Here is a 12,642-nt window from a genome sequence, read left to right as displayed (position 1 = left end):
AGTATCCCCAGGTGTTTCTAATTAGCCACACCCCCTTGTTATCTTGTTTAGCTTGTTGGTCCCTGTGTATTTATAGCCCTTGTGTTTCACTTGTTACTTTGTCAGTTGTTGTACATGTAAGGGTTGCTTCTAGTCTTGTCATTCTCGTGGTTTTGTTTCTTTATCCCTGAAGTTCTTTATTATTTGTTCTATGTGTTATTTCATTAAAAACCTTGCGTTTAGATCCTCGCTTCCGCCTGCTTTCTCCGGCACATTACATCGATGAAGAAAAAAATTCCCTACAGTTGTTTACTAACTTTTTAATTAGATTTATTGCATGAACCAATCATACCCAATCATAACCGATCATATCCAATCAAAGTGCAATGGAGGCATAGACTCCTCTCATGTGACTTTCCCCCATTCATTATCAATTACCCCCCACTAAAACCACTGCACGCTTCGCCGCCTGTGGTGAAAATCCAGGTTTTAATGTTGTTTACATGTCTATGTGTTGTTTTTATAAATCTTTAAAGTTTCTGACGTCACAAACTACCTTGTAACCAATCAGATCAACGTGTGACCATCATCTGTCTGAGCTGTGAGTGAGTGGAGGCGGGGCTCATTTGCATATTCATAGAACCGCGTATACTAAATGAGGCAAGGGTTACATTCAAGTTACATTCAAGCTATTTTAAAGGACAAGTTCGGTATTTTACACTTAAAGCCAGATCGTTTTCAGATCGTTTCTGATGAAATAGAACGGTTAAGATTGAAATTTGGACACATGCTGCTGTCCCGAGAATTTTCGGTTTCTGTGGTAGCACCACCCCCCCCCCCACCCCCACCCCCACCCCCACCCCAGATTTTTTTAAATATGTAATATGGGTGATCAAAGATGAGTTTTAAGGGATAAAATTATTGACTACAGGGGGACTTTAAGTCAATGGAGCTCAGAGAAGGCAAGAGAGAAGCCTCCCGCTGTAACTTCACCTGCGGGTGTCACCGTTGGACACAGTTACTTTATAAATACAAGAGACTTTAACACTTTTTAATGTCACATTTTGTAATATTTGTGTTGTTTTATTTTTTGTAATATCGATTATTTTCTCATCAATGGGCAAAGGACCACCTGATGCCAAAAGCAGGATCCAGATTCCAGGACCATTGGATTTTCAAGGCCATGTGAAATGAAATAAAATGTGTAATGCATTTCATTTCACAGCATTACCTTAAATATTTTCATATCCCTTTGCATTGTTTGTAATTTGTATTTCAAATTCATTCATTTTATTTACAGTTCTGTCATTTAGTGAATATTTGGTTGACACAGCTTTGGACTTCTGTTATTATTTTTTAATAAAAACCATGCTTTTAAATGATTTACATTGAAATTTTAATTCTAATGTCAATTATATTGCACATTTTGCATACATGTTTATCTAAAGTAACTTACATTGCATTCAAGATGTACATTTATTTCATGCTTCCCCTGGGAATCAAACCCATTACCTCAGCATTGCTCTACTGTTTGCTACAAGAATGCCCAGTATACAATAATATAAATGCTAAATAGGCTATAATAGTAAGCAAGAAGAGAACCAGACTTAGAATGATCAAAACATGATTACAAAGAGTTAAGAACTTTTGAGTATGCATGGTAGCAGTACTAAACAGATAAAAAAAAGAAGATCAGCATTGTTACTTGAAAAGATCCTCATGATCGTCTCAGTGGAACATAGTCAATTTCAAGCTACTTCAAGAAATGTATTCTTCTATTTTTTCCAAAAGCTTTGTTGCAATATCCAGTGCACTTCTAGCATCATAAACGCTGAACTGCTTGTTTGGAATGTGAGGAAATGGGTGATAGTTTGGATACTGAGTTTTTTTGCCATCAACACCAAGTTCAGTCAGTTGTCTCACAGTGTTTGGTAAAGAAGTAAACTGTGAGCTGTAATGGGACACCTGCTGAGCAAGGCTAGTTATTGAGCAGCTTTTGGGATGCTCTCCACTTCTCCTGTACATTGCTGCTATCAGGGCTTTTTCCACAGCCTGATGCACCTTAAACAGACACCACTCTGAGAAATCTCCTCCAGTGACATTGTGAGCTGCTCTGATGTCACATTGAGCCTGTTCATACCAGCGCTTTGCCTCTCCTGTGTTTGGCCTTGGTGTTTCTCTGTGGTATGACCAAAAGTTATAGTGTCTTCTAGAGTAGTTCTGATAGAACCTCTCGCGTCCCCTTCTGTGTCTTCGTGCCTCTGAGTTCCACGTGTCATAGAAATTTCGAAAGTCTCTCCAGGTTGAGGATGTGCTATCTGCAGTTTTCCCTTGTTGTAGTTCCTCAATTCTGTTTTGCAGGTATTTGAAAGCCTCATTGGCAAGTTCTTCATTGCCTGGGTTTTTGTCTGGATGCCACCGGAGGTAGAGACGTTTGAGGGCTTTTTGTTTGTCCTCACTTGACATATTCCAGATTTCATTTAAGCTTTGGTCAATTTCTTTTCTGATCTCTTCAAATGTCCGCGGAAAGACTGTTTTGGGTGGAGGCCTGGACGTCAAAAGACGTTCTATATCTGTGCATGTGGACCCTGTTGACGCAGTTGCCTTCTTTTCCCGTTTAAATTGGTAAAGGTCAAGAGCACTTACTTCAATGAAATCATCACTACCAACTTGTATTTTATATCTGGCAGGAAATTGTCTCATTTGTCCCAGTGGATCATCCAGTCGGTTGATAACAATGGCATAGAAATATTCACCGGATTCGTCCTTGCTGAAGCCAACATACTCTTCACTTTCAAAGTTGTTGAGGAAGTTCATATCAAGGCAGTCATGCCATTCTTCAGGTATGCGACATCCAGGTTTTGGTAACGTATCATATCCTTCCTCGAGGCCACTATTATGAATGCCATGATTCGACAATGTTTTCTCAACATCCTCCATGTTATCACACAACAGAAGTTGCCCAAGGACTGGAAGGCTTGAGGTGGTCAGACAGTTCTTTAGAAGAGCATTGATTTCTTTAGTAAGACACATATTTACTTCATTTACTACTTTGTGGGCCATGTCATCATTGTGTTTCAAGTAGAAACTACATCCATCTTTCTTTCTTTTTACATAAACATCTGTTTCAGCCTTGCTACCTTCAAGTGGCTCATGGTTTAACAGAAGTTCAGTTTGAAGAGTTTTGCAACAGATAATCTGAATCTTAGAAAAGATTTCTTCACACTTTCCTGCAGCTTCAGACTGTGAAACCCCACCTTTGCTGTCTTCTCTGATGAGACAGACTAGTCCATGAAGAAATGCAGCAGAAGACAAGTGTTTGTCAAACCAGCCACTAAATTCACATCCCCCTTCATCACAATATTGGACACTTGCTCCCTCCAGGTTTTCAGAAACTACATCCGAGAGAAATTTGGGGCGAACTTGCTGTGGAAGGAACTGCAACAATCTTTGATGTTCATAGTGATCATTTCCAAGATGACAGCAGTTTAACTTTTCCAGCAATTTCAGCTTGGTTTCCAAAGGACCCTCAAGTCTTGCAGGCTGGAAGACTGTGTCGTTGAAAAACAAAGTGTTGGATTCATAGAGTCTTCCATCTATTGATGGAAGATAAAGTTGGTCATTTTGGAAAGAGGTTTTGTCCTGATCCTCTTTCAGCAGGCAAAACATCTGTTGTACAACACGCTTCACAGCTTTCTGCTGATTTGCCTGAAGGCTTTCTTTGTCAGAACTATCAGAATAGATTTCTTGAAGAACAGTGATATATTGATTGACGGTGGGCCTCTCCTTTACACCAATCTTTTTAAAGAAATCTTCAAATTTCATATAATTCGATGGTATGCGGTACAAATAAGGCCTAAACTCAAGATCATCATGTAGCACAAGTGCTGTCTGCTTTGACTTCACAAGTTTTGTCCTGTTTTCCACCAAGATAATGGGGAGGTCTGAGAACAGAGAGGCATCAAAATTTATTGACTGAAGGTATGCGTATGACTTGCTAAATACTGTGTTTCTTGTTTCTAATAATGTGTCAGTGTCACACTGAGACGTACAGATGTTTTTCAGATTAACAGCTATTTGTCCAAGGGGTGGAGTCTCCAAGGCTCCGGCATCCTTCATTTTCTTTATGTGATGTGAAGAGCAGAGTTCTGAAGGTAGGATTGGCATAGATGTCCATATCAGATAATGGTGATCAGTGTCTCTGTCAAGCAATGATCCACTGATTGCAACAAACTCCCTCTCTTGAGCAAAGGCCTTGTGATAATCACAAAGTTTTTGCTGAATTTGCACTGGGAAGATGAATTTAATGTCAGCAACTCTGTTTAGTAAATTTGAGTTTTTGTCACTGTTCTTTGACAAAACACTCATGAGCAAAAGTTTTGATCTTTTCTTGAGAACATCTAAAGGAGTGCTGCCTCTAGTTTCAGATTCAAATTGTTTTGCAAACTGAATGATTTCCTCATCAGACACTTCATGTTTTAATCCAAGGCCGTTTAAGAGAAAACGTGCTTCAGTACGTTTACCTTGGAAAATGTCCCAAAACCTTTCTGGCACAAATCTCTCTTTTGGAAGCATTGCACTGTAAAGGGATACACTGTCATCATAGAAGTATGAAGCCAACTGAAGAGAGCCATGGATGTCTCTAATAAATCGAACATCTCTCAATGCAGAGACAATCCTGGGGTCCACTGGTCCAAATTCCACTAAAAATCGCATTAATTCAAGAAGCTTGGCCTCTTTCATCATGTGCACAGAAGGAAGAATAAACTGTACACAGAACTCCAGATCATCTAGAATCTTTATGTTTAGACATTCTGCCAAGTCTAGGTTCACCAAAGTGTTCTTCAGGAAAATACTGTCACATCCATCAACATGGTACAAGTTTGGAAAGTCATTCTGATACTTAGATTTCAGAATGAAAATCATTCTATGTAAATCGATCCTTTCCCGTTTTCCTGTTATTGACTCAAACAGGGGCAAGGACTTGAGCATACCCACATGTCCACTTTTCTTTTTGGAATCTCTGATCCCATTCTGTAAGAAGCGTTGAAGATCTACACATTCATCTTTTGACAGCTCCTCAAACTGGGAATGAGGTACATGATAAACCTCTTCTAAGACAGCACTGCTGTCTCTTGTTTGCAGGAGCTCTGGATTCATATACATGAAACGGAACTCAAGAATGAGACCAATGAAAAAGCTGGAGTCTAATTTCATGAACCCGAGTTTTATGAGAATGGAAGCTATTTTTTCATCTGGCTTCAGAGTCACTTCTTGATACTGAATCACTTTTGATATGTTTCCCAATGTTTGTAAGAAATGTGTGTTATTTTGACTGGGACAAATGACTGGTAAAATAGGACTGTCATCAAAGTGCTTTTTTATCTCACTGAAAACATTCATATTTTCATTTTGGTAGAATATCTTTTGATCATCAAAGAAGCTCCATAATGTTTTCAACCATTTGATCGTCTCTGCCTCTGCTTTGTAAAGCTGGCACCTTTGATCAGGTATTGACTGACTGAGGAGTTGAGCAAGTTCTGGTTTCAAATACTGTGCTGCTATGTCAATTGTTAAGTCCTTAATTAACTTTCCCTGACACAGAATTTGGAGATGGTGTCTATTGACATCACTGTCTGCAAACATTTCCTGATGTCCTTGGAAAAGACTGTTAAATTGTGATATCAGCTTTGGGGATGTAGAGTCAAAGACTCTTAACATCTGATCTTCTGTGAGGAGAAGAGGCAGCCCATTGAGGTCATGGACATTTTTCTCATTGGCATTTGTCAAGCAGAAGCTCAGAAGTTTTGAACATCTTGTTTTGTTTTTGATCAAGGTCTGGTTGATGGGCAAAGGCAAACTACTGGTTGTCTGAGAAGGATCATTCAGCGATCTTTGCTTCAAGAAGTTCATCACTGTTGAAGTGCTGACTTCTGTCACATTCACACCAGCTCCTTTAAAATTCTTTTTTATTTCATTAATTTTGCAGGTGTTTGGCACTAATTTCATCCCGATGTCATCTAAAATTTGGAAAATTCTTTCATGGTCATCAGTTGAAAAATATGGACAATCTGCTGAATGTTGTTTAGATGGACTGCACCAGGTAACTGTGTATTTTTGTTGTGAAAGATGTGATGACTCAACAGACACACCATGTACAGTGGGTATGACTGGAATATCACGTTGGCTGATTGATCTATAGACCGCATGGATCATCTCATGCCAGCCTTTGTTTACATTCTCTGAAATGCATGGAAAGTAATCAAGGCAAGAAGTCTCCAGTTCTAACTTGAGGGATAGAAGAAATTTAGGTGTATCCTTCTTCATGACTGAACACAGATGTAACAGGAGGTCAGCATAGAGAGGTGAAATGATGTTTACTTTCAGTGACTGGTTCCACTCTGTCTTCAGACTATCACCATCCTCTTTCCACAAGTCCCTTCTTGAAGAATCTACTTCAAAATTTGCATTCACATGAACTGGTAAACCAGTTTCTCCAGGTAATGGCAAAGAACAAAACGCCTTGCCAGTAAATTTGTAGTTAAATGAGCTTTTCCTACATGCAGCCAAAGCAGCTTGAGGAACTTTCAAATTACCTTGCTTGTTTTTTTGCTCATAGTTTTGTCTTGAAAAGCTAAAGCACTCTGCAATGACCCACTGACTTTGGTTATTTCCAGATGAGATTTGCATGTCATAGATGGTTTTGCAGGGTTCAGCTGTTCCTGACATGAGGGATTCTCGAACATGTCTGTGAAAGTTTTCCCTGCTTACTGTGTTCTTCTCTGTTTGTTTTTTTTCAATAAGGAAAGGAACTTTTTTCCCTTTTTCATCTTCACTGATCTCCAAGAACTGAATTTTTGTGATGTGTTTCAAGAAGAGAATTAGTCCTTCAGGATCTTCAGTCAAGGCAGAGTAAAGTTCGTTCATGTCACGATCTGTGACGGTCTGTCTAGATATTTCAGATTGTTCTGCCATTTCCTCTGTTCTGAGAGGGAGCCTGAACATGGTTCCAGAATTGAGGGCAAACATTTCTGGAAGAAAGGTATGATAAACATCCTCAAAAGAATTTTTTAATTCATCATCAACTGAAAACATGCAGCCTGGGGACTGTTTTGTTATACCTTCCACATATTTTAGATTTGGATCAGAAATGCAGAGCCATTTGTCACCGGTCAGTATAGATGGACAATCTGTCAGATGATACACAGAATTGAAGCCAAGTCCATATTTTCCAGTTCTGCCTAAAGTGCCATGTTTTCCTCCTTCCCCCAGCTGCTGAATCCCCTGCAGATCATCATCAGAAAATGTTTTGTTGTTGTACACACAAAGAGCCGGGCCTTGAACCAGTTCCCATTTCTTTCCAAATATTTTTTCACTCTTATGTTTTCTTTTGTCCCACACAAAGTGAATTTCTGTTGCCTCTGCATCATCAGCATTTTGAATGAGCTCTTTCAGAACATCCTTTTTAGAGGGATATGCATCAATTATATTTTTTATTCGGACAGGTAGTTTCTCACTTTGTCCAAATTCTTTGGCATGAAGGGAAAACTGACTGACCAAATGTTTATTCAGAGTATGGTGTCTTGTTGTCTTAACACCAAAATGACAGGCCACAGGCCGAGATATCAGATCATGGACGAGCTTGACACCAGCTGAGACAGGCATCCATGGGCTGTCATTAAATCTCAACTCTTTAGAAGATGTCAACACTCCTCTCTCATCAGGTATGAGACAGTTTGTAAGATTTTCGTCTTTGATTTTGTATAGCCCTTTCATGAGTATTGTGACACACTTATCGAGGTCTGACGTGGAAAGAGGTTGAGATTTATTTAAATTCTCAATTTTATTAAGTGCAGCAACAAATTGCTCTTTTGTAAATTGTTTGGTGACACCAAGGCAGTCCCAGAGCCTCTCAAATTTGGAGAAGATGACTGGAAGCACATAGAGATATGGTTTCTCCTCAAATTTTGTACTTCTGGCCACTGACATCACATTTACAAATTGATCCTCAATGAAAATGAATGGAAATGATTTTGCATGCTCAATAATGGGAATGGGATCTTTCTGTTCCAACAAGTATTTGTTGAGATATTCATAGCAATACTGGGCAATGTTGAAGAGAGCTGTCTTTTCAAATGCTTTGCAATGTTGGTGTGCTTTTAACAGCTGCTGAAGAACTGTCTCAACAGGTGGATTTGTCAGTACTCTCAATTTTTGGAAAACTGGATGATAATTGTGTATTTGAAGGTTTGAATGATCAACTGTGAATTCTGTCATGCTTACTAAATTGAGATAACTGTCACTGTAAACTTCAGAGGGTTTTTTAAGAACGGTGGTGTTCTTGTTTTGCTGAACTAAAGGAACTAAGGCAGGAAGGAATGGTATTTGAGACAGTGTGTGCCAGTGCAGAGAATTCACATCTTCTGAGGAGTCTTTCACTGACTCCACAAGGCACTGAAGACGTTTACGATATCCAGATTTATCATGTTGCCAAACACTGGTTATCTTCTCTGCTCTTTCTATGATGTCTTCTAAAGGGAGGCGGTCACTCAGCATTCCCAAATCTGAAAGCCGTTGAATCCTTTTTGGTGACAGAAAGTCATTTTCTGTTCCTTCAAGAAAGCGTCCTTCCTTAAGTTCATACAAACAAGCCATTTTGCCAGAAGGATTCACAAGTCGCTTGATTAACTGAAGCTTCTTACAACTCTGTGTTGGAATACAAGGGTAGCTTTGCAGTAGGTCATCAACAGCTGGATCATTCAAGTCAGTGGCATTCAGCACAAGATTATTTCTGCTGTGTGTATCCACAGAACTCAAGTTCTCAAAAACAATGTTGTAAAACTCAGGCCAGTTGATTGTTCTCTGTTTGATCTCTGGCTCAAAGCCACAATCGATGAAACTCTGTCTTACCCATGATGGGAGAGAAACAACACTGGAATATGAAGCTCCCAAGCTCAAGAACACTTTCATGGCAATGTCTCCGATTACTCGGTTCTCCTCAATTTTTGGATTCAGAAATCTCACGTTGTCCATAGAACACCAATTATGTCCATTGCTGAAAAGCTCCAGAGATTTGCCATTAGCATTCTGCACAACTGCTGAGTAGAATGACTCAACCATGGGTAAAAATGCTTTGCTTACTGTCTCTGTGTTAGGCCAGAATGTATGGAAGGAATAGTTCTGGATATGTCCACTTTGGGCCATTTTTTTCAGCTCAAGCAGTGTAGTGATGTAAGCAGAGGTTACAGCATCTTTCAGTAGAGCTTTGTTCCACTCAGATTTCACTCCTTTTTCCCAAAGACCTTTCCTATTAGATGTGACTGCAAAAGTTCCATTGACATGGACTGGAAGACCTGTCTCAATTGAGAGCGGAAGAAAGCAAAAAGCCTGGCCTTCATGCTTCAGGCTTTCATCAGGAGACCATGAATTATTTTTTGCCTCTCTGTGCAAAGGTACAGCTATACCTCCAATTGGAAATGAAAACACATGTTCTTGTTCATTTCTTCTCTGGAACATTTGCAAAGAATCATGCGTCCCAAAACATGAGTACAAAAGCCAGTACTGAGTGAGAGATTTATCTGAGTTCTCCTGAACTATTTTAACGATGTGTGCTTTGTTGACATCAATAATGTTGAGGCATTTGATATCACTATTTCTGAAGGTGTTCGCGATCTCTTGGAGACGTGTGTCATTCGAGACAGCAAATGAATTCATGACTTCTCTGGATATTTTGAGAGGAGTCTGAATCTGATCATTCCATGGAGGAGTCGATGCGTTTTCAGGGACAATTTGAAGGGACATAGATGTAATGCTCTTCAGAAATAGTAGGTGTGTTTGTGAATTGTCAGTCAAATGATTTTTAAAACTCCTAATTCGCTCCTCATCATATACCTTTGAACTGATCTCTGACTTGTTGGCCTCCTCCTGAGTGCGAAATGGTAATTTAATCAAGGTGCCATTGTAAGCTTTCTTGCTGTTTTGCACTGACAAATCACAATCAAAAATTCCTTCATAAGATTTAAACTGTCCAGGAAACCTTTTGAACAGTCGCTCCTGGAATGGGTCAAGTTTAATTCCTGGGTTTCCTTTGCTGAGAATGTGCTTTTCCAAATGGGTGACATTTGGATCAAGAATGAGAAGGGTTTTACCACTCAAAATTGAGGGAATATCACTCACATGGTAAACAGCATTAAATCCAAGGCCAAACTTTCCAATCATCTCGACTTTTTTTTCCTTTGATGCTGACCCCACTTTGACAATGTTTCTCCAGTCTTCTTGTGAAAAAAGCTTGTTGTTGAAGATCCAAAGGCATGGTCCAGTGCAGAGAGCCATTCCATGATCAAAGAGTGTTTCAGGGGGGTCTTTGTGTTTTCTGAAGTCAAGGAGGAATTTACATGTGGTTGCCCCAGCATCCTCAGCATTTTGTAGGAGTTCTTTGAAAATGTCACTTTCTTCATCATACTCTTTCAGAATGTTTTTAATTCTTTGAGTAATTGGTTCAGATTGTCCACACTGTTCTATACCAAAGGACTCTTGTCCTGCTTGTATGAGCTGTGGTTTTAAGATGCGAGTACTTAAGAATGGGACTTTCAACCATTTTGCAGTGATGGGTAGAACTTCTTCATGAATGACATAGAACTCCTCATTGTCTTGTTTCAGGTCATCAAGTCCTTCAGCACTGATGTCACAGAAGACTGTTTTGGACAAAGACTGCAGAGTAAAGTTTTGATTTTGTGCCATGACAGGCACAGGGGTACTGTCCTTTAAAAGCTTCTCATTCTTTCGCATCCAGTCAAGAATGGCAATTGACACTTTACGTTCTGTCAAGTCTCCGTGAGGAGGATACCTGCAGTCAATTCTTTGTTTTATGTCATGGAGTATGTCTTCAATCTCTTCATCGGACAGTGTTTTCTTCACCCCAAATTTTGTTAGTAGGTTTTCAAATTGCAAAAACTCTTCAGGCACTTTCTTGATGTAGGGGCTTAGATCCAATTCAGGTGGATAGGCTAAAACTATATCTCCTGGACAGACAAACTCACTTTTATTCCATATCCAGGGGATGCTTTTTGTGTCCATTAAATCTGTGAAATTTCTCACATTGTCTTGCATGAATTTGTAAATACTGTGCAACTCGGTTTTAAGCTGAAAATCTGAATTTGGGTTGACCATTGATCTTAGTGCAGAGAGGTTCTCCAAGACTTTTTCAGCAGGAGGGGGCTCATACAGTCCAAGATTTTTGCAGACATGTCCTGTTAACTCAGAGGTAAGTGGCATTACATATCCAACAATTGAAGAATACTTTGCATCCCGTACTTCAGTTGGCTTATACAGACCTCTCTTAAGATTTCTACAAATGCTTCCATTCAAGAACTTTGGATTTTCACAGGGCACCCACTGCCTTTGCTTCAGCTCTTCTATCTGCGCCTTGCTGAATTTTGAAAGGAAATCATTCTCATTCAGGACTCGAACAAGAGTATGTGCTTTTTTGAATGCCTTATCTGGTGAGTGGGCGAAAAGCTTTTCAGTATGATTTATGACTTGGAGTATATTTTCTGTTGATATTTCTTTTTGCTCTGTCCTTAGGCCAAGGCGCCACAAACTCTGAAGCATTTCCTCTGTCTTTGTGTAAATAAGTGGGGGAAAGACATCTGCCTCAAAAAGGTCCTGAAATGTCCTGTTTCTTGGATCAAAAACATCTGAGGCTCGTTTGCATTCTCCTTGAGTTGTCTCAATAAAATTGAGATGTTTGGTTTTCGCAAGAAGCTGCTCACTTTGTGAGAGTAGAATGCTACCATTAGTCAGTATCCAGGTCATTACTGTCTGTTTCTCACCTTTTTTGAAAGAGGCCGTCTCAATAGAGTTAACCAAACAAACAGCCAACTTCGCGGCATCTAAGAGTTCAATATTCAGAAGAGTCAAAAGTCTGCGATCAGCTTCATTTGCACACTGTACAATGGTCTCAGGCATTGGCAGATCATTTGGAATGGCTGGTTTGGTGGTTGAAACAACTGCTTGCTTTGATTGAACTGCAACATATTTCCCAGACATCAGTCTGAAGATTGGCAACATGGAAAGCAGGATCTTTTCAGCATTTGAGAGAGAATCCAAAGAAGAGAGGTACACTTTCAACTCCTCTTTTTCCTGTGATGAAGCAGAGGCAATTCCTTTGATGACCTGATCTCTGTGTGAGTTCACAAAGACTTGTAGAACACTTCTTGGTGAAGAAGGAAGAATATACCTCTCAATGTCATGATGTCTAAGACAATCATCTCTTTTTATGACTGTACACCCCACCATCCTTAACACTTTCTGAACATGATCTGGCAAGCTAGACACTGTGCTACTCTGAAAAATCAAAGTTGTGTTACTCTGCAACCTTGCTAACAGTACAGAATTGCCTGAACTATTTAGAGGCTCCAGTGGTATTAAAGGCACATCAATAAAGTTGTTTAACTCAATCAATTCAGTGCTAAGAAATTTCCAGAATTCAGCCAGCCAGCTCTTTGGTGGATGATGATCTTCTGCTGTTTTCCATGTCACATGACCTTGGGTCACCTTCCAGTCCATGGGTAAGTGCTTCTTGATGAGCGCAACAACATCTTTAGCATCCAAATTGATTATGTTGTATATGTCTGAAAAAAAGTTAAATGATTGAGACCAAAT

The 12,642-nt window shown here is 39.6% G+C and overlaps 1 protein-coding gene across 1 annotated transcript in view; it reads right to left on the bottom strand.

The window, feature by feature from the left end:
* Positions 1 to 1,351: 1,351 nt before the first annotated feature.
* The window catches only part of LOC311088929 (sacsin-like), a 35,242-nt gene continuing 23,951 nt past the window's right edge, over positions 1,352 to 12,642 (bottom strand). Inside the window, exon 8 of the mRNA XM_084123314.1 lies at positions 1,352 to 12,611. Coding sequence (XP_083979440.1) covers positions 1,738 to 12,611 — 10,874 coding nt within the window. The 3' untranslated portion in view covers positions 1,352 to 1,737. The remainder of the gene's footprint in view (positions 12,612 to 12,642) is intronic.

This window comes from Abramis brama (genome assembly GCF_963993115.1).
Source record: "Abramis brama genome assembly, chromosome: 8".
Classification (NCBI taxonomy): domain Eukaryota; kingdom Metazoa; phylum Chordata; class Actinopteri; order Cypriniformes; family Leuciscidae; genus Abramis; species Abramis brama.
Note: the sequence above shows the minus strand (reverse complement) of the source record. Positions and strands in the feature narration are given on the sequence as shown.